The 23,616-nt window shown below is 41.6% G+C and overlaps 1 protein-coding gene across 1 annotated transcript in view; it reads right to left on the bottom strand.

The window, feature by feature from the left end:
* KIAA1549 (UPF0606 protein KIAA1549 homolog) overlaps positions 1–23,616 on the bottom strand; it is a 144,745-nt gene that overhangs the window by 51,892 nt on the left and 69,237 nt on the right. Inside the window, 5 exon segments of the mRNA XM_038560565.1 lie at positions 7,504–7,688; positions 10,481–10,658; positions 19,722–19,870; positions 21,080–21,139; positions 22,374–22,557. Coding sequence (XP_038416493.1) covers positions 7,504–7,688; positions 10,481–10,658; positions 19,722–19,870; positions 21,080–21,139; positions 22,374–22,557 — 756 coding nt within the window.

Below are 23,616 nucleotides of genomic sequence, written 5' to 3'. Positions count from 1 at the left end.
ACAGATACTTTTGAAAGATTAAAGAAGAGTACAGGATCAAATGGCTAGACCATAATATAAAAGACATCACAAGACGATACCTGACTCACCATCACAGTAGCATGATCATGACTATGCAGTTCCAGAGGGATCGGCACGAGCGAGACACTCTTTACAGAGAAATGGAGACTTGAGCCAGGACTCACAAGGCAGACAGAACTGGGAAATGAAAAGGGGCAGCTACACAGAGAATGTTCTAGATCATGTCAGGCACCAGGAAACACTTGAGGGCTGGGAAGAGATCACATCAGGCACCCTAGAAGGGTCAGAATGTGGGGAGGGAGAGAAGGCTGGCTAACAACAAATGTCAGTTTCTGGAGCAGGAAACCACCAAGTATTTCTGAAGAGGCAGATTTCTAAAATCCAAGAAGACAGGACACAAAGAGATGTAAAAGGGCCAACAATACCCATGCAAGCAATAATGAAAGCCTGAGCCCCAAATCCTAGCAATGAAAATGGGAAGGAATGAATAGTTCTAGAGACCGGGCTGAAGGATCTGGAAGCCAAAAATAGACACAAGAGGCAAAGGAGGGAAAGCAGCCAGTGATGACTTGAATGACTTATACAGGCAGGCATCCTGAACAGTGGAAGGGACATTCATCACGAAAGAATGGTAACCTGAGGAGATAAAAAGACAGGTTTCACTTTAGACATGCTGAGTTTGAGATGGCAGGAAAAAGCTCCAAAGGAGAGTAGCCCCGTGTTGCTGGATATGGAGGACAATGGCGTGGAGGAAATTCCAGGCTGGAGACAGGACTTTGAGAGAATCTATATAGAAGATGACAGGTAGGGGACCTGAGATTTTTTTTTTTTCTCCTGACATTTTTCAAGATGAAAACAGAGTCTGTGGATAAAATGTTGGGGAACATCTAATAGTTTGGGGCTCAAAGGAGAAAAAGGAGGAAAAGCAAAAAATAGGTGACTTCAAAGAAAAGAATTTGCCAAGTTCAATGTAATAGAAGGCAAGGGGATAGAAAATTTCCAGGAAGGAGGGACCAATGGAAGTAACAGGGATGCAAAGAGGAAGCAGAAAGGGGTCTTTGAAAAAGTCCACCTCTCATGCTGGTGGACACAGAAGTCTTACCTGAGCACCTGGTAGCAACACCAAACCCTCAACCAAGACCCCCTGAACCTGCCACCAGAGTCCAGACCTCAGCTTCCAGGCCCATGTAACACAGAAGTATACAGAACTGTGGGCAATAAAGGTGAGGCACCCTTTGTGGTGTGACACTAAAAAAGTGTTGGGGTGGGTGGGGGGATATCATGTGTCATTAATTTGAGCTTGAAGAGTATAGGAAACTAAACTGCATTTCAATAATTGTCCCAAGGGACAATTTGGCAGGAAGGCCAAATGCACAACCAAAGAAAGCCCCTAGGCCATATTTCACCCCTAAAGAAAGTCCATCAGTCAAAGACAAAGGCCAAACCAATGTAAGGAGTTATTTTAGACAACGTGCTATACAGAAGCAAAAGGTTTTGTCATATGTATGTTAATTTTATGCCAAATGAGTGACAACACCAATAACCTACATTTGTGATCTCGAAGGTCTTTTTAGCACTGCAAGTCTAAAAGTCAGTGAAAAGCAAAGTAGTCAGCAGTAATGACTTATGCCAGCAGAGGGGGACAAAACTTACTATAAATGTAGTTTAGAAAGGCGTTGCTTGGAAACAAAAGGCAAAGCCCCGGTGTGGCTGTATTTTCTAAATTAATGATGTCATGTGACAAGAGCAGGCTACCCCACCTCAGGGGGCCTTTGTGATTTGCACACAGTCCTTGGCTCAGGAACACTGTTTCACATATACAAACCCAAACCTGTCCCTCTCAGGTTCCCCACTCCCTTCCAACCACTCAGGATAAGCTTATCTCATCCACAAGACTGTGATCTTCAGTGGGACTCCCCGAATCCCTGGGGGTATATGTTTTCCTAGGGGTATGCAGCTATTTTAAGACCATCACAGTCCAGATGGACAAGCTCTGCATGTGCTCTTCACTAACCAGTGATTTTCCTGAGTGTGTGCCTGTGGTCTGGGCATTGCGCTGATTCCCCTTTCCTGCCTCCCGTCATAAGGGTCCTTCTCCTACTTTACAGAAGAGAGGCGCACCTCTCACCCCAGCTGTACTTCATGGTAGTTCCATAAACAAGCTGCCTCTAAATGAAAGAATCACAGACATAATCAATAGTCACTGAGTCAACATCATTAACACCATTTAATAAATCTTGGTAAAATCTTTTTTAGTGTATCTCTCAGCAAGAAACTAAAATGCCTCCAATGACCAAGGATACAATCACTTTTGCAAGGTAGGTGGTCTGCTTTACCCAAATTGAAAGAGGAGCCACAGACTGCCTCCTCCAAGTAGAGATCTCCAAGTGATTAAGGGAAAAATACAAACAGCACCACTTCTGTGGTGCCTTCCGTGTACCCCAAGTCTAGGAGTTAATACTACTGGTCTACCCTGACAAACTCTCAGAGTTCGTGCAAGAAACAAGCATCTGAATATGTTAAAATGCTTCATTATTGTTGCTGTTATTGATGAAATATCAAACAGTTAATATAAATAGCTAAGCGTTCTCAGGCATCAGATAAAACCCATGAAGTTAGATATAAAACTTCATAATTTAGCAACAGGGTGTGACACATGGTCGACCATCTGTAAATATTTGATGACTAAATGAATTTTAAAAAGTCAGTTGAAGCTCCAAACTTATTGGATCTTTTGGGGAGCCAAGACAATGGCTATATGTCATCAATAAAATATATGTCCATCAAAGCCCTGTTGGCTTACTGTTGATTCCCACTAACATTTTTGAATATATCCATTAGATCCTTGCACTTCTCACCGGCAGTGTGAGTCACCACCTTTTACAATAGAATTTTGGCAACTACTCTGTGCTTCTGCACAAAACAAAAGCTATCTTAGAACACACAGAAGGAAGAAATTAGAGGAAACCTTGCCCACTTATGGAATTAGCTCCTTTTGTTTCATCCTTACTTTCCAGAATGCTTTTTCTTTCCATTTCTTAAAAAAAAAAAAAAAAATCTAGAGTTAAGTCTGGATGTATTGTATCTCTGGCTTCCACATGCAGAACAAGTTTCAATCAGTAATTTATAAAAGAAGAGCCACGATTAATTACTGCCTTCAATATTTCCATTAGGACTCGTTATTTCTGAGGAAAGACGGCTCTTTTGTTCCTTCTCTCTTTAATATGTCACAGAGGGGACAGGCCTCATTGTCCGTGCCCCGCTGGAATACATCACCGACAAGTCAGAGTGGGCTGGTAAAGCAGGTCAGCCAAAGAACAGGAGAGATGCCTGATGAATTTTAAAACATGTGAGCCATAAATATAATAAAACCTGGGTGGAATAAGAGTGAATCTCTAGCACTCCAGTTAGCCTGAACTCCTGAGAAGGAGCAGTTAAGGTGACAATAGAAATCACAGAGCAAACCCCAAATGTGCCCAAAATGAAAATTTGCAATCTCGAAGACAGTAGCATTGTCTACCCATTTCTTATTTGGTGGATGTGATCTGTGAAAAGCCCCCACAGTTGCCGTGCTGCTTCCATTCAGAAGGTGAAGAGAAGGCAAAGTTACTGCCGTGTGTGTCTACTGCAGCCCCAGGGCCTCTGGTCACCCTGTGGTCTAGGAGTTAGAGGAGCAGAACTCCCAAGATTCTCCCGCCCGCAGGCCACAGCAAGTCACAGCCAAGTGACCACGGGGGTCCTGAACTCTCCACATAGTAGACACCACAGGGTCCTTGCAGAGAATCAAAGAGCAACCACAGGAGATGAGATGAACTGGGCTGATGGGAGAAAAGACCACGGAGCCTCTCCCTTCGATCAGCTGTCCACACAGCCTTCCAAAGAGGCCATTTGAGGGCAGCCCGGGTGGCTCAGCGGTTTAGCGCTGCCTTCAGCCCAGATCCTGATCCTGGAGACCCGGGATCGAGTCCCATGTCGGGCTCCCTGCATGGAGCCCTCTGCCTGTGTCTCTGCCTCTCTCTCTCTGTCTCTCATGAATAAATAAATAAAATCTTTAAAAACCAAAAAACAAACTGGTTGTTTGAGACCTAAATACATTCAAGCTGCTCTCCCTGCTGAAAATCCTTCTGTGGCTGCTCCCCACTACCAACAGCACCACTGCTGACCCGATATGTCCTACAACCCCTCCCAACCTGGCTCTCGCCTACTGTCAACTCAGCTTTTGCCGCGCCCTTCCAGACAACCTTTCCTCCATCATTCCTGATATATAGGCCATTCCCTTGACCTGTGCCCACTGTAATTACCTGGCTTCATCTCCTCAACCTCTGAGCTTCAACCCCAGCATCGCCTCTTTCCAGAAGACAGAGGCAGTCCACCACCTAGAAGGCTGCCTCTCCTCTCTGCTTCCAAGACAATCTACACAGACTTATGCTGCTATGTGTCAGCATCTGGGTCACTTGTCCTTCTCCCCTACTGAAGTGCTCAAAGCAGGGATTGCATGTTATCTGGGCTTGTAACCCAGCCTGGCCCTGCTTGGCTCAGAGCAATTGTTTGGTGATACAGTGACTAAGGCAGCTCTTTCTGGCTGCCCACTGGTCAGGAACCACGGTCCCACACCAACAACAGAGAGTGGACTGTCCCCATCGGAAGGAACAAGTTTTCATGGGACCAGCAGCATCTAGCCAATGCCATTCATATCTTTAAACAGAACCTCAAGGGCAAGGTGCCTCAGGGCAAGGTGGGTCCAAGCCACAGTTTTTCTGATACCAGTCAGCAGTGATTATTTTGGGCCACAAGCTAAAGGGACTACAGATAAAAGAAAGATAAAGGTTAGAATTGTTTTTTTAATTACTGGAAATAAAAAAGGACCCTGTCTCAAAATGTGACAGAATGGCTTCTACCTCTTGTATGTCAAACCTAATCCACTCCCAGAGAATCTGAAGAGATTTCCTGCTCATTACAAGGGGTCAGGAGGTGTGGATTTTTGGCCGGCACAATTATTGTTTGTAGCTCTGCGATTTGCTCAAGGATCGGGGAAGAGTAGTAGTGTGGCAGCATCAGGGGGCAGGGTAAGCAGGACACACAGAGAAAAAACATAGAGCCACACAAGGACAAAGAACTCTTGCAGTCCCAGGGGAAACTAATTATCTTTTCAGCTTGTCCCAAGGGACGGGCTAGAGGCCCTTCCCTACTGCCAGGTATGTCTTAGAAGACACACTTGTAAAGTAGATATGTGTTTCTAAACTAAACAGAGATCATCCTTTTCCTGTTATAAACATCTGGGTTCCCATGCAGGCAAAACAAAGACCACACTTCTGAAATGTCACAGAGTCTGCTCCCCCAGCCCTGACCCGCCTCAGAAGATGCTGACTCCCTCAGGGACTCCTCCACACAGAAGACCTTCCCACAAACATGTTGTAAAGATGTATGTACAAATCCTACAGCACATGCAAAGCAAGAGCAAACCCCAAGGGCTGGAGGTTCATATGAAACTCTGTCTGATTTACAACAACATCTGGGGCACAAAGATATTTCAGAAGTAAAAGTGGGAAAAGGAGAAAACTTGGGGGAATATCCTGTTTTGAACTCAAGGGATGCTACCCTCTGACAGCTGAATGAAGTAACAGATGATGGATGGGCTTCACAAGGATGGTTTATGTTAGGGAACCTGGAATATGAAAGACCTGAATATATAACCATCTACATTGGATCAATCTCGCTGTAACAATACTCTTTCACCAGAACAAAAACATTTCCAAACTTATTGTTGATTTTACTACAATGAAATTCACAGTATAAATGATTTAGTACCTTAAGCACTTTTTCCAGGCGTTTCCATGGCATTATCTACTCTAACAACAAAACAGTCTTAGCACCACGTAAATAATAAATGAAGATAGGTCATAAATATAATTTTAATGTGTAACATGCTTCCATTACACTTGATAACCATAAGCTTGCAATTTAGTCACGATTTTGCATTTTTAGTTAATTCATAAGAAAAAGAATACTCTTCATCTACTTTTCCAAAAGTGCAATAAATTAAGAATACCTATTTTTTCATCTAGTAGGTGTATGTTTGTAATGGGCAGATTTTTTAGACCCAGGCAAAATAAATTTAAAAGATTAACAGGTAGCCCTTTGTTTCTTATTCATCTGTTTCTTGCTTGCTTTTTCTTATCAAATTTTTAGAGTCAAGTGAGTCCTCTGTGTGAGACCCATGGAGGGTACACATTCACACAGTTGACGAACTACCACTTTCCACTCCTTTGTTAACGGCTAATCTGCATGATGTGCTAGATGTGTGGCAATACTGAGTTTTTCACTGGTACTTGGCATGTTTCTGCTCACATCAGATCAACCAAAACTAAGCACTTACCAAGAATCAATGCCTTTGCTCTGAAACTGGTATGTGACAATTAAATATTGCAGAAATCATTGAAACATAAAAGGGAGAATTGCTATTATAAAACCTAAATCGAATGTTTTGGTATGACATGAAAAAGATGTTTTTAAAAAACTGCTGTCAAATTAGGTGTAGGTGAGTTAGGTCTAAAAGATTACAGAGCTGGGGTGGGTACTGGAAAAAATCTGAAGAATTTTATACTCAGGTTGCTTGCTCTTCTCTAAAGAAACCCAAACTGGAAACTGCAGCTGATGCATTATAGGTGTTGTTTCTTTTTTAATTCTTTTAACTTTAGTTTTTATTTTCGAGAAGGAGAGAGAGTTACAAGCAGGCTCGGGGCTCAGTACAGAGCCCAATGTGGAAACTTGGTCTCATGACCCTGAGATCATGACCTGAGCCTAAATCAAGTCGGATGTTTAACCACCTGAGCCACCTAGGCACTCCTAGGTGTGTTGTTTCTTACAAGAAAACCACACAGAATCCTCTTAAGTAAACCAACTGTTCAAAAAATAAAATATATTTTTTAAAAAGACTCAGTACATTGAAAGATTGGTGAATACAGACCTACTCATATATTTAAGTTAAAATGTTTAAGGCATATAGTATCATTTCTCAATGATTAAGTGGTCTTGATCAAAGTGGATAGTGGGTTTCCAACATGGTGGATGGAAAATAAAGGAGCCGTCCAGTGGAGCTGTGTATGAAAGAAATAGACACACAAATCTGATAAAACCTCCCTTGGCTCCTGTTCTTGGAAAACATCCAGGGTTAAAATAGATCAGAATTCATACAAAAATGGATGTGATCTTTGAACTAATCATCTTATAAATAAAATCACAGAACTCAGAACTCATAACATTGCTAAGCCCTGATACAACTTCATCTTCTTGGCATATAATTAATACTACAGAAGAATCGTGGTTCCAGTAAGCAAACATGAGGCAAAGAGATACCACCATTAAAGCCAGAAAATGTCCCTATGAGCTCTGTCTCCCGTCTTTCAGTATCAAGAGCCTGAACTCCGCGTAACTCCAGCCCGTAAGTCTGCCTGTGTGCCGGCTGGGGGGTTAAGCTCTTACCTTCTGACGCTGCTGGATGTTGGCCACCGTGTCAGGTTGGAAGTCTAACTTGTCCGTGCGGCAGAGTTTCCAGTAGAGGATGATGACAATCACCATTACCACCAGCACTGGAATGACCACCCCGACAATGACCCAGAGGTTGTTGCTCTGGGACGCTGGGGACGGCCTCTTCACTCTGTCCAAGGCTGCAGACAAAGAAGACAGGCCGTTCACTAATTCCTCTGCACTCATTTACTGGACAGCCCTTCTGTGCCTTCTTCGATGAGAAGCCTGGGACATCCCTGTCATTTCAGGTCAAGACAACTGGTCAGAGGCTGTGATCTCCTGGTGACCAGAAACGTGACGCAGTAAAACAAACACAACATAGAATGCTACATCCTCAATGCATTACGGACCATGGTGACATATGTGACGTGTCTAAATGAACATGGCTCATCTGATGGCAGAGCTAGGTTGATTCCAGGTCTCCTGACTTCTATCAGCACCACCCTAATCTCAATGCAGGAACGCTTCCATACTAAAAATCAGAAATCCCAGTAAGTAGTCTGCAAGCACTGTCTTAGTTTCCTTACCTGTGCCTCTCTCTCTAAACCCCCTGAAATAAGACTTAAGGTACCAGGTGTCAGTTTTAAAATTATATTATATCCAACTTCCTTACTCTGAATCTGCTACTCCCCACCCTCCTGCCCACCCCAAACACTGCCACCGACTCCCATCTTGCATGGCCTTGGATGAATATATCTCAGTCACTCTGTCTTCACTTCTGTCGCTAGCTCTTTTCCCTAATCTCACCTCCTGGCCCTGGGCCCTCATCCTCTTCATTCTGCACTCATCTTCTCAAAGGACTCAGCTCCTCTTAAAGTTCAGGTTCCAATGACCAGATACCCCAACCCAAAACATCCCCTCCCCTCTGCCCAACCTTCTCATCTGTCATGATCACTTCATAAAAACTGCTCCATAACAAGGCTAGTGGCCTCCTCGTATAAGTTCTTTTGTTCTGGGTGCCTTTGCCTTGCAAACGGTACCTTACTATTTTAAAATGTATTTTATTACATAAATGTGTCATCTTGATATGCTGTACTACTTTGCTCATTAACATGGTCATGACTCTAAGTCTTGTCTTTTCAAATGCAGTTCAGTCTTCAGAAGCAGGGGGCTAAGTTTTAGGCTCTTTTCATATTCCATAATGGTTCACACACACTATGGGATCTAAATGTTTCTGCTCAAAGATGTAAGAACAAAAAGATCCTTAGTGCTGGTTTAAGTGAGGGCTCAGGCCTCTGGGAGACTGAAAAGGGAGGGAACAAGCACTCTAAGGCATAAGCACTATGAAGGAAGCACAAATGACACAGCAGGGACCATGCAGGAAATGGAAAAGGGGACAAGGTGTTAATCTTATTTTTAAATCTGGCCTGAACAGAGTCTATATATTAGTTCATTTTGCATGAAAACAACTGACAGTTCGTGAGGAGTGACAGAGTCAAAGTGAGGAGCTGGGGAGACAACTGTATGCTGTTCTTAGTTCTAACCTAGTAACACCCTGGGAGAGGCATAAATGGACCAAACAGGGCTCTGCTACCAGGATCCACAGCTGCACGGGGGCTGAGCCTGATGTTGGCCGAGGAGGCTCCCAACCACAGGATCCTTATCCGGTGGTTTTTAGAAGGAAACTAAGGAAAGAGAGGTACAAAGACGAGAGGGGGAAAAAAAAAAAAAAAAAGAAGAAGAGTGAAGTAACTTGAAAGATGCCTATACCCTACTGCAATTCATCTTCTTTCAGAGGGGAAGTGCTTAGCTGGACTGGGAGGCACCTCTCCTACAACCAGAAATGTCCCAGGTGAAGACATAAGTACGCACTGCTTTGAAACAACATACTGAGATGCAATCATATCTCAAATACTAGCAAACCATCAACAGATTATTTGCTTAAGCTCTCCCCCACCATCATCTGTGAATGAGACAAAGTATGCCCATGGGCCCTCACCCTGCTTAGTTTCCAGGGACAAGTACAGATTTCACAAAGAATCTTCCATTACCAAGAATAACTGTGAAGCTGTCGTTTTTTAAAGGTGCCTTTACATCTTATGTGTTCTCTCTATAAAGAATTTTTCAATATTCTCTGATGCTCAATTCCCTTCTAAACACTTACTTATCACTTTAGTGTTGGGAGCAAGTATCACCAAGCTCCTATAGGATTGCTCTCTGGCTCATAAGCAAAAACATCCCCATTAAAATAGCAGTCTGATTCACAAAGGAACATTTAGAGAAATACACTCTTCTGTGACTCTCCTTTTTCTTAATTTTCAATACCCAAAATCTGGGAGTTGAAAAATAAGGCACTGAGAGCAACCACTGCCAGGGGCAGGAGCCAAGTATCTTCCAACAATAATACAGAAATATCCAAATACCTCTTTCTAAACTATGAAGTACTGTGAGGATGGGGAGGGAGAGAAACAGCACTGAAAAGGGTGAGGATCAAGGACTTCTTTGTGTTAAAAAACTCAGCAGGAAGCCAGTAAATGCAGAGGGCACCTCCCAGCTTCCTGTGTGACTAACTGTCCCCACCAACATTCAAAATATGACAGACACGGTTTTGGAATAAATACAGAGAAAACAAGTTCTTTTACGTAAGACAAGATTTTTAAAAAGAGGAATAGTACAGAAGTAGGGGAAAAAATATGACAGTTAACTTTAGCTACTAGAACTCACTCTAACCGACACAAAATGCTGGGCAGGAAAACAGCTACAAGCACAAAGCAGCTGAAATGGAAGAAAGACTTTGGCAAGTGAATTTTAACAACGGACATTTTATACAAGTGCCATGTAAGAAATATTAAGGGTCGAACATATAAATCTACTCTGTGCACCTAAGCATGCTTTAAATTCAGATTTCATTGTCCGAAAAAACAAAACAAAACTGGCTTTTGATCCCAGCATAGCACAGGCACTACTTAGGGTCTATGCCTCACACACTTACGTTGGGCAACAGCGCCTTGAATTCGATAACCCAAGATAATGGCTGCTCTCTGGATATCTATCTTGTTAATCAGATCTGAAGACTTGACTGCACTGAGTCTTTCTCCATCTTGATCCTCCACAAAGTAGATGAGCTGCACAGGATTGTCATCTCCCTCCAGCCTTGACACGTTTACCATCTGAAAGATAACAGAAACCATTAGCATTTCCAAAGCTCCTATTTCCAGATGCCCTGTCTCAAGGTACTCAATCTTAACTGTGTTATTCAGGATTCATTCCAACCCTCATAATGAGCTTGTTACACCATCCAGAACACCATTCTGGATATATTCTGGATCCCAGAATCCCCACAATGCTCTCTTGGTGGGAAGAGGGACAATTAAAATGAAAGTTACTCTATACGGGATAACAGACGTGCTTCATCTGCTCAGTCTTCCCTAAGACAAATAGGCAAGTAGGATACAGAGAACACAGGGTTGCCAGGTCCAGGCAGTCTAGAATTGCTACCAATTAGCTCCAGCATATCATGGGAGAACACTGTTGTCCTCCCAACATGAATCATAAGGGTTAGGTACATCACCGATTCTAAGAAATGATCACTGCTTCTATCCAATCTCATCTTGAATCTAATCAGGACTTTCTCTTTTTTTTAGGGCAAGGTTTCTCAACCTTGGCACCTCTACCATTTTGGTTCAATGGGGCAGGGGAGCGGGGAGGGCTATCCCAAATATTGTAGGATATTTAGCAGCAACATCACTGTCTTCCACTCACAAGATGCCAGTACCAACAGCCACCCCCTCCCTCACCAGTTGTGACAACCAAAAATGTCACCAGACATTGTCAAATGAACACATGTGGGGAGTGGGGAGGGGAGGGCACAAAAACCACTGCCACTTGAGAACCACTGCTCTCAGGATGATAAATCTCATAAATGCTTTAATACCTCACTCTCAACAATGGATGGATCACAGAGACAGAGAATCAGTAAGGCAAGCGTATATTTGAGCAACACTATAGACTAAAGGAACCTGAGATTTACAGAACATTCCATCCAATCAACAGAATACACATTCTTTTTAAGCACATGTGGAACACTCTCTAAGATACAGTATATGTTGGGCCACAAAACAGTTTCAACAAATTCAAGAAGATAGAAATTATATCAAGTATCCTTTCTGACCACAATGGTATAAAACTACAATCAATAATAGGAGAAAAGCTGGAAATTTCACAAAAACAAGGAAATTAAACAGCACATTCCTGAAAACATCAATAGATTAGGGAAGAAATCAAAAGGGAAATTTAAAAAAAATATCAAGACAAATGAAAACAGAAATACAACTTATCAAAACTTTTGGGATGTAGCAAAAACAGTTATAAGAGGAAATTTTATAGCTATAAATGCATGCATCAAGAAAAAAGAAAAACCTCAAATAAAAAACTTGGGTATCTGGGTGATTCAATCCCTTAAGTGTCTGAATCTTGATTTTGGCTCAGGTCATAATCTCAGGGTTGTGGGACTGAGCCCCACATCAGGCTCCACACTCAGTAGGGAGTCTGCTTAAGATTCCCTCTCTCCCTCTCCCTCTACTCCTCATTCCTCTAGTAAATGCACATGCTCTCTCTGAAAAAAGTCAATAAATCTTTTTTCTTTAAGATTTTATTTATTTATTCATGAGAGACACAGAGAGAGAGAGAGAAAAAGAGAGAGAGAGAGAGAGGCAGAAACACAGGCAGACTCCATGCAGGGAGCCCGACGTGGGACTCGATCCTGGGTCTCCAGGATCAGGCCCCGGGATGAAGGCAGCACTAAACCACTGAGCCACCCAGGCTGCCCCAAAGCCAGTAAATCTTAAAAAAAAAAAAAAAAAAAAAAAACACAAACCTAACTTTACACCTCAAGGAACTAGGAGACAAAAAGAAAAACCTAACCCCAAAGTTAGCAGAAGGGAGAAAATAATAAAGACTAGAGTGGAAATAAGTAAGATAGAGAATAGGAAAAATTAATAAAACTAAGAGTTGGCTTTTTGAAAAGATAAACAAATTTGACAAATCTTTAGCTAGACTAACAAAAAAGAAAGCAGACTCAAATGAAAGTGTTAAGTGAAAGAGGAGACACTACAACATATAAAAGAAATACAAAGGATCATAGGAGAATATTCTGAAAAATTACACACCAACAAATTAGATAACCTAGAAGCAATGGATAAATTCCTGGAAATATACAACCCACTGAGACTGAATCATGAAGAAATAGAAAATGTGAACAGATCAATAAGGATTAAGTAGACTGAGTCAGTAATCAAAAACTTCCCAACAAAAAAAGCCCAGGACCAGATGGTTTCACTAATGAATTCTACCAAACATTCAAAGAATTAATACTAATCCTTCTCAAAATTTTCCAAAACAATCAAGAGAAGGGAACATTCTCAAACTCATTTTATGAGACCATCATTACCACGATGCCAAAGTCCACTAAGGACACTACAAAAAAAAGAAAACTACAGGCCAATATCTCAGATGAATTAGATGCAAAAATTCTCAACAAAATACTAGCAAACCAAATGCAACAGTACATTAAAAAGATCATCCAACATGGGGCACCTGGGAGGCTCAGTTGGTTCAGCATCTGACTCTTGGTTTCAGCTCAGGTCATAATCTCAGAGTTGTGAGATCAAGCCCCATGTCAGGCTCTGTGCTCAGCGCAGTGTCTGCTGTGGATTCTCTCTCTCTCTCTCTCTCTCTCTCTCCCCACCTCTGCTCCCTCACTTGCACTCATGCTTTCTCTCTCTCAAATAAATAAATACAATCTTAAAAAAAAAATCATGCAACATGATCAAGTGGGATTCATCTTTGAGATACAAGCATGGCTTAACATATGCAAATAAGCAAGTATGACATATCACATTGATAAATGAAAGACAAAAATCATATGATCATCTCAACAGATGTAGGAAAAGTATTTGATAAAATTCAATTTCCACTCATGATATAACCTCTCAACGAACTGAGTGGGGAAGGAAAATATATCAACATAGTAAAGGCCATATATGACAAACCCAGAGCTAACATACTCAGTTGTGAAAGGCTGAAAGTTTTTCCTGTAAGATCAGAAACAAGACAAGAGTGCCCATTCTCATCACTCTTGTTCAGTACAGACTAGAGTCCTAGCCAGTGCAGTCAGGCAAGAAAAAGAAATAAAAGGCATCCAAAGGAAAAAGAAAAAAAAAAAAAAAAAAGGAGAAAAGAAGTAGAATCTGTTACCATTTGCATATGACATATTACGTATAGAAAACCCTAAAGGCTCGACAAAAATACTGTTAGAATAAATGAATTCAATAAAGTTACAGGATACAAAATTAATATATTAAAATCTGTTGTGTTTGGTGGTTTTTTTGTGCTTGTTTTGTTTTTTAAGTAGCTTCCATGCCCAGTGCAAAGCCCAACGTGGGGCCTGAAATCAAGACCTGAGCTGAGGGATCCCTGGGTGGCTCAGCAGTTTAGCGACGCCTTCAGCCCAGGGCATGATCCTGGAGTCCCAGGATTGAGTCCCACATCGGGCTCCCTGCATGGGGCCTGCTTCTCCCTCTACTTGTGTCTCTGCCTCTCTCTCTCTCTATTCTGTGTATGTGTGTATGTCTCTCATGAATAAGTAAATAAAATCTTAAAAAAAAAAAAGACTTGAGCTGAAATCAAGAGTCAGACCAACCAACTGAGCCACTCAGGTGCTCCCAACGTTATCTATATACTAATAATGAAGTATTTGCAAAAAAAAAAAAAAAAAAAAAATTTAAACAGTCCCATTCACAATAGCATCAAAAATAATAAAATAGGGACACCTGGTGGCTCAGCGGTTAAGCACCTGGCCCAGGGCGTGATCCTGGAGTCCCAGGATCAAATCCCGCTTCTGGCTCCCTGCATGGAGCCTGCTTCTCTCTCAACCCGTGTCTCTGCCTCTGTCTCTCTGTGTTTCTCATGAATAAATAAAATTTTTAAATAATAATAATAATAATAATAATAATAATAATAAATACTTAGGATAAATTTAACCAGGAATTAGAAGATCTGCACACTAAAAACTTTAAGACATTGATGAAAGAAACTGAAGACACAAATAAATGGAAAGATACCCCATGTTCATGGTCTGGAAGAATTAATATTGCTTAAAGTTCATACTACCCTGGGGTATCTGGGTGGCTCAGTCAGTTAAGCATTGGCCTTGGCTCACGTCATGATCCCAGGGCCCTGGGATGGAGCCCCACATTGGCCTTCCTGCTCAGCCATGAATCTATTTCTCCTTCTCCCTCTGCCTCTCCACCTCTTGTGCTCTCTCTCTCTCTCTAATAAATTTTTAAAATCTTTTTTTAAAAAAATGTCTATACTATCCAAAGCCATCTATAGATGTCATCTATAGCCCTCTGTAGCCATTAAAATTCCAGTGGCATTTCAGAAATAGGAAAACAATCCTAATATTCATATGGAACCAGAGAAGACCCTGGTGACCTAGGAGCCAAGAATACAAAACAGGGAAAAGATAGTCTCTCCAATAAATGGTGTTGGAAAAGCTGTATATTCACAACCAAAAGAATGAAACTGGGCCCCATCTTATATCACTCACAAAAAATAACTCCAATGGAAAGATTTAAATGTAAGACTTGAAACCATGAAACTCTTAGAAGAAACCTTAAGGGAAAGGCTCCTTGACATTTGTCTTAGCAATGATTTTCTGGATATAACACTCAAAGCACAAGCAACAAAGCAAAAATAAAAACATGGACTATATTAAACTTAAAAGCTTCTGCACAGCAAAAAAAAGATTCAACAAACTATGGAATGGGAGAAAATATGCACAAGATATATATCTGATGAGGAGTTAATATCCAAAATATATAAGGAACTCATAAAACTCAATAGCAAAAAAACAAAAACAAACAAACAAACCCAAACTCTCTAAAAGTGGGCATAAGATCTGAATAGACATTTTTCCAAAAAAGGTATACAAATGGCCAACAGATATATGAAAAGGTCAACCCCACTAATCATCAGAGAAATGTAAATCAAAACAACAGTGAGGTATCACTTCACACCTGTTAGAATGGCTATCATCATAAAGATAAGAGATGGGTGCTGGTAAGAACATGGAGAAAAGGGGACCCTTGTGCATGACTTGGTGGGAATGTAAATTGGTACAGGCATCGTGGAAAACAGTATGGACATTCCTTAAAAAATTTTAAATGGAACTACCATGTGACCAAGGAATCCCACTTCTGGGTATATACCCAAAGGAAATGAAATCCACTATATCTTGAGAAGATATCTGCACTCCCCTGTTCACTGCAGCATTATTTATAACGGCTAAGACATGGAAGCCACCTAAGTGTCCACCTATGGACGAATGGATAGAGAAGATGGAATGTGATACACACACGTGCACACACACATATGGAATATAATTTGGTCATAAGAAAGAAGGAAATCCTGCCATTAGAACTACATGGATGGACCTAGGAGGGCATTATGCAAAGCAAAACAAGTCAGACAGAGAAAGACAAATATTGTATGATCTCACTTATCTGTGGAATCTAAAAAAGCCAAACTCAAAAATAGAGAGTAGATGGTAGCTGCCAGGGGCAGGGGATGGGAGAAATGGATGATGGTGGTCAAAGGGTATGAAGTAAGATGAATAAGTTCTAGAGATCTAACATACAGACAGCATAGTGACCGTAGTTAACAAGACTATATTATATACCTGAGAGGTGCTGAGAGTGTAGATCTTAAAAATTCTCACCACATCCACAAAAAAGACAACTATGTGAGTAATGGATGTGTTAATTAATCTTGTGGTGGTAATCACTTTGCAATATGTAAAAATATGTGATATTTATTTGATATATGTAAAAATACATATATCAAATCATCACATTGTGTACTTTAAACCTATATGGGGTCATATGTTAATTATCTCTCAATCAAGCTGCAAAGTTGTGCATAAATTCACAATCTCCTAGGTCAAATAGTACTTTGCTTTGTCCCAAGTTGAGCTCTCTCTGGTGTTATAGGTAGTCCTTTAACATTAGGACTTCAGAATCTGGTATACTTGCTGTATCACAGTTTTAGATAAATACACATTTCTATTTTGCTGTTCTTTCTCTAATAATATGCCACAGTTTTACTGCCCCTTGTAACTCCAGCAAAATGCAAGACTGATGTTCTGGGGAAATACCAAAAATGAGTCCAAACCCTCTATTTTGTACAAGCAATTTGAATTTCTGGTCTCTACATTTGCCACTAGCAAAATGCAGTTGCTACTTTTCTAGCCACGTGTACAGAATTGTAATACTGCCCCGTGTTTTGGACATGGCTGCTGGACTCCTCCTTCACCACTGGAATCTTTTGGCAAATCAATAATTTCATGATTTCACTGTGAATGCCTTCTTCCAGATTATTTATAAAGATCCTTATCAACACAGGTCCAAACTCTCATCCCTAGAGAATCTGTTCTTTATACCTCCCATCCTGAGAAGGGCTCATCTATCCCACCCTTTGTTTGCTATTTCTAGGCTAATTTCCTGACCACTTCTATTCCCTAACCACCTACTCCCTCCCCAAACTGAGCTGTAGTCATTAATTTTTTATTAGCCCTTAGAATGGAATACTACTATCAAAGGACTATGTGAATGTTTATTACACTGAAAAGTTCTGATATATTTTAGAAATAGTTTCATCTTGCAGAAACCAGGTCCCCATATATTTGGGTATGTAATTAAAGATTCTACAAACTTGTCCAATCAGAAAGGAACAGTCAATAAAATCTAATTCTAGCATCCTTTTTAGATGACTTCTTATCAGATTCATATCTGGAATCCATACAACCATTGTAGGATAAAGTCATCATTTTGGGCAACATTTTCAATTTCATTTTAAAAATTACTTTCTGATTAAAATCACATGTTCATTGTATAAATTATATGCTCATTGGAGAAATTTTGAAAAACACACAGAATGTATAAAAAATAAAATGAAAATCACCTAAAGTTCAATCAAGTAAATTATTATAAACATTTTGGCATATTTCCATTATTATTTCATAGGTTTCATATTAATATTTGAATGGCAGTGCATGCATTTCTTGGTAATCTCTATTCATTATATCACTCAATATGTCACTCAATTTTTATTTTTAAGAGAAAGGGATGGGGCAGCGAGGAGAGGGAAAGAGAATCATAAGCAGGCTCCATACCCAGCTTGGAGCCTGACCTCACACCCCTGGGATCATGACTTGAGCTGAAATCAAGAGTCAAACATTTAATTGACTGGGCCACTCAGGTGCCCCTCAATAATTTTTTTTAAATGACAATGGCTACATAACATTCCAACATCTAAAGATTCACTATATTGATTCATTCTTCAACTGCTGGACATTTAGGTTGTTTTAATACTTTCACTTGTACAGATTATATTTTGATGAAGAATCCTACACCATTGTACATGAATTCTTGTCTACACCTCCACACTGGGTCACACTCTAAGGGGGAAGAGATGTAGGGCACAGTCCATATGCAACCCATCAGATGGCACCACCGGCTGGAATGCCTTGGTTAATTTCCACAAACCTTACATCCCCACCTGAGGGAGCTTGTACAACTAATGGAACACTTCCTTATGTAGTTTTATGGTGCTCTATAACTGTTTTATGTGCATAAATTAACCTCCACCCTGACCTTGAAATCTCTGAAGCCAAGCTTGCTAAATAAGGCAAGACTTTCACAAGTCATTTTAATTTCTTCTTTGTTTTATGCTTATTTAATGTTACTTGCAATTTTTTATTAGTTTATAAATTTTCTTTATACTACAACTGGCAAAGGAACTAGTCTGGAAGAGGGAATCAAGAGCCATTCTTACAGAGAAAACTTGGTAAGGGGATCACAGGACAATGATCCCAGCTCAAGGCAAACCCCCACCACTATCCACTAGGTCAGTTCTGCATCTTTCTCTCTGATACCTCTCAACCACCCACCTCTCTGCCCCTGCACTTCGGGTTTCATCCTGCTAGCTTGCATCAGCAACGCCATAGCTCTAAATATCCCATTTTCCAAGCTCTGTAAGTTAGCGGTCAATCAAGAAAAAAGTCCAAAATAACATAATTCACATTGAGATGGGAATAAATAACAGCCCAAACCTCCAACTCTCTGTGAGCATGTGCAGTTTTAGTAAGTGACTTTTCCATTCAAATGAATCTTTTGTTCCTAATCTTGCTAGTTTACAAAACAGACTCTGTGAAGGTTGGTAACTAGACTTACTGTGGTAGTCACTTTGGAGTGGATGCAAATATCAAATCATTATCTTGTACACCTGAAACTAACATGATGTTATATATCAATTTTATCCTCAATTAAAACAACAAAAAGTGGAGACAACTGGGTAATATGAAACAACCAGGGCAGCCGGAGTGACTCAGTGGTTTGGCGCCGCCTTCAGCCCAAGGCCTGATCCTGGAAACCCAGGATCGAGTCCCATATTGGTCTCCCTGCATGGAGCCTGCTTCTCCCTCTGCCTGTTTCTCTGCCTCTCTCTGTGTCTCTCATGAGTAAATTTTTTAAAAATCTTAAAAAAAAAAAAAAAAAAAAAAGAAAGAAACAACCAGGGTTGGCAGGAGGCAGGGAGGATGAAGTACTAGGATAGAGGGCACAGAATTCTCCTCTCTCCTGTCTCTTAAGGTCTCTTCCAGCTGGACGATTTATGGCTATGATGCTACTAATAATACCTACCACTGCATGAAACTGGCTATAGTTTTGGTAATTAAAAAACTACTCCAAAAAATAAGGTCATCTTGATGGCATGGCAACCCAGTGACACAATTCTTTTGCTGTGCTCCCCAATGGGTCTATTTGTCTAGACACTAGTCGAACTCAAATGATACCACATTCACTTGCTACCTGATACAGCCATCAGTCTAAATTAGAATCTTCTCATGGCATTTCCCATTTGCATGAAAATACAGCATGTTTTGGGACGCCTGGGTGGCTCAGTGGTTGATCCCAGAGTCCAGGGATCGAGTCCCATATCAGGCTCCCTGCAAGGAGCCTGCTTCTCCCTCTGCCTATATCTCTGCCCCACACTGTGCCCCTCTGTCTCTCATGAATAAAGAAATTTAAAAATCTTTCAAAGAAAAAGAAAATACAGCGTGTTTTCAGACAACTCGCTGCCCCTCCTTCCCTCCTCCCTTGGCCTTCTTAGGGTACCTGCACCACACTGTTCCCAGCAGCAATAGTGGCCCTTCTCCACATCCGCCTTCGGGTGGACACCTCACTGAGCAGCTGGGCCAGCTTGCGCTCCATCTCAGCCTGAAACACTTCATTCTGGAGCTGCTTCTCAACGACGCCCAGGAGAACTACATTTACAAAACGAAACATGCAGGCCCCAAAACAAGTTAGCAGTGGAGGAAAAATGAGTGCATGTAGAGGAGAAATTAACACAGGACTCCTATAAACTGCCAGTCCTTCAGGAGGAGGCATTAAGAGGAGAAAAAGCAAACATGAACGGGGTCATGGGGAGCCAGGAAGTGCCATTTAGGGGTCTTATTTACAGTTCTAAGCTCTATTACACAGACTGGTGGCAAGAAGTCCCAGGAACTCAGCAGCATAGAAGCTTTGTAGCTAAGAACTCCCACACAGGAGCCAACATTTAATCCACACTTCTGTCCAAACTTTTGGAAATGGTCTGAGTTCATATCTTATCTTGACTCAAGACTCAGACTCATAAACTGACCCAAGATAAGGGTGCCTGTCTTAAAACATCTGCTGTAAACAAGATTATCAAACAGATAATGGGCTTGTCAGCATATCATCGGAAAAAAAAAACCCTTGAGTATTAGCCAGAGACCGTTCTGAGACAGGACTACGGACAAGTCTCTGAAGTGCTATGAAAATCATCTGGAAAATGGGGCCACCATACCATGCAAAAAGGCAGAGCCTTTACACAGGATGTTGTATGTGAAGGAGAACCTGCAGGGTATGCGAAGCCATAAATGATGATCATGACCATGGCACATGCTTCCAGCCCACAGACAGCTACTTACTGTGCTGCTCACACACTGGGCACAGTGAGTGTGTAACTAACTCTTACACTTTTATTACCCAGTTAGAAAGCCTTTATCTGCAATGCCATAGCTATAAATATCTGACCCAGGTCCACAAGACTTTTGTAAAAACCTCCTTATTTGATCCCTGAGCTACCTTATTCATCCTCATAAAACCAAACAAATATGGCTTTTAGGGGGAAAAAATAAAGAGAGAGAGATTCTTGCTTTGGAACTCCATCCTGTTCTGGATCAGAAGACTGTTAATTCTTGTTAGACTTTCCCCTGGACTTGATGTATGAATTTTAAAGAAAGCCAATCCTTTTTGTGCCATAACTCAGTGGGACACATTCCCACAGCTGGATCCGAATTCCCTTCTCATTCATTCTTTGCCAAGAATTTAAGGGACATTATGCCCTGAATTTAGGACTCAGAAACAAGAAAGGCGGTATCATGCTCAATATGCCTGCACAGATGTCTTTATTCTTACAGTTCCCAAAACATTATGTAAGTTAAACATACCTGTTCTCACCCAGGAGGACTTCAACAACTGAGATAAGTTTAGCTGTGGGTACTGGAAGGCTATAAAAAGGAAAAGGAAAGGAGGGAAATCTGTAAAAGCACGTTTGCACCCATCAGGAAGGTAAAGTCTAGGGAGTATCCAGTATGTCACACTACAATGCCATTCCTATATCTTTTATGGATATAAAACGTATGTAAGAACAAAACGCCACACTGGTGTGAAGTCATGGACAATATGCAGTTTCTGAGCACAAGTGTCTCCAGTAGAAAGATGGAGGAAAAAAAAGTAAAAGTCTTGCTTGAGTGACACCATGGGACAGACACTGCTTCATAGAAAGCCCGCCTGCCTGTTCGCAAGCTCCCCTTGAAATCTCATTGTTCCAGAGCAATGAGTTTTCACACTGTGTTCCCCAGGGCCCTAGGATTCCCAGCAATGACTCAGGGTAAAATGACCCTATGTCCCAGCTTGCATGGGACAGTCCCAGTGTACCCCGCTGTCCAGCACACTTATTATTTTATCCATACCTGCACAGAACAAAAAGGTGCTGTTTGTAAAGAACAATATTTATCCCTGCCACGTTTGCATCTGATAAGTTATTCTTTTTAATTTAATTAACAGCACACTAAAATGCATAAAAGTCATTAGACCATTTGGCTGCTCCACTTTTGAAAAAGAATTTGATGGTTTTTGGCCTGACTTCAACCCCGGAATCTACTTTTTGAAGTGAATGTTTTCCCCACCCCCACCCCACTCCTTTTGCACCGTGATTCTAATTGCTTCAGCCAGGAAGAGTGGTTTTGTTTGTTTTCATTTATTGTTCTTTTTTTTTTTTTTTTAGTTTTATGTGTACATGTAGTAAAATTTACTCTTTCTGGTGTACAGTCTTACGGCTTTTGACAAATGCACGAAGTTGCATAACCGTCACCACATTAAAGATATAAAGCAGGCTCATCAGCCCCTAAAAATTGCCTTCTGCTACTCCTCTGCAGTCTAGCTTTCCTTCCAGCCGTCACCCCTGGAAACCACAGGTCTGTCCTCTGTGCCTTTGGTTTTACCTTTCCCAGACTGGTGTAGTCTTTGACAATGCCCTTTATTTTCAAAAGACAGTAAGAAAGCAAGGCTAGTGGGTGAGGAGGGGGCCTGGAGGCCCACCCTGAACTGACTGTGAGAAACTCCAATTTTATCTGATTTACAGCCTGGACTTCAGCCAAATATTTCATGTGGAAAAAAAGGTCTAGCGATGAAAACCCTTGTGGCCACTTTCCCAGCACTTCGCGAGAGAGCAGTACTCACGTTCGGCGATCTGGAGCACAGGGTATCCCAGGTAGAAACTGAACTCCACCACGCTCAAGTTCCTGAGCAGCTGGCTCACTTCTGTACCATTCAAAAACCCCTGCGCACCTCTGACGGCAAAGATGATATTGACTGGGCCCCGCCGAGGAGCGGGCCGTGAAGCACCCATGGTGATATTCAAGATCTGAAAGAAGGGAGGAAGTTTATCCACAAGAAAGCAAAACACTATGCAAAAGGCCTATAATTTCTCTCTCACCACTTCTCTCATTGATTTTTTTTTTTTATTATTCATGATAGTCACACACAGAGAGAGAGAGAAAGACAGAGACACAGGCAGAGGGAGAAGCAGGCTCCACGCAGGGAGCCCGACATGGGACTCGATCCTGGGTCTCCAGGATCGCACCCTGGGCCAAAGGCAGGCCAAGCTGCTGTGCCACCCAGGGATCCCCTGATTTTTTATTTTAAAGGAGGTAATGGTTTCAAAGGAACGAACTGGCTCCACAACCTGATTCCCGTTTGCAACACTTTAAAATTCTCAGTTTACTGAAAATGTTTTTTACGTGAAGGGAAGAACTGAACGTGTGTATTGTATCGTCCTCCCTACCCCACCCACCCCAAATCCCACTGAAATAACCATACACTGAACAAATGGGAATAAATCCCCAACAGCTCTGACAATGGAAGAAAATCAGGGATTCTGTTAAGTTGCTGGAAAATGGAGAGAGCATGGGATCACAATGATATAGGCCAGCATCAAGGGAATTGGGACCCACATCATACACAGGCCTGGAATGCAGGGGCCCTGGGACGGCCCCGTTCTTTGCAGGAACGGACAGCAGGGGAGCCTGTGAACAGCTATCAGTGCAATTAATCAAAGCTCGTGTCCCAAAGAGCTTAGCTGACTTTCACCTCTTCTTTCCTTTCTTTCTTTTTTCCTCCTCTTTCCTTTCTAACTGCCACAGGCAGGCCAATACAGAGGTGATGGTAGCAGCCACATCTTTACCTTGACCAGCCCTAGGGAAAAGGAGCTCCCCATCAGCACAGGCACAACGATTGTGTGGGTTTGGCCCCAACAAGAAGGTGGGTAGAGACTCTTATCGGTCAGAGCACACAAAAGACAGGGAAGGAAAGAAAACGAAAGAAAAGGCAGCTTTGGGGATACCTGGGTGGCTCAGTGGTTGAGTATCTGCCTTCGGCTCAGGGCATGGACCCGGCATCCTGGGATCAAGTCCTGCATCGGGCT

The sequence above is a fragment of the Canis lupus genome, chromosome 16 (genome assembly GCF_011100685.1).
Source record: "Canis lupus familiaris isolate Mischka breed German Shepherd chromosome 16, alternate assembly UU_Cfam_GSD_1.0, whole genome shotgun sequence".
In the NCBI taxonomy this organism is placed as follows: Eukaryota; Metazoa; Chordata; class Mammalia; order Carnivora; family Canidae; genus Canis; species Canis lupus.
The sequence above is the reverse complement of the archived record's forward strand: the minus strand, read 5'-3'. Positions and strand labels throughout refer to the sequence as shown.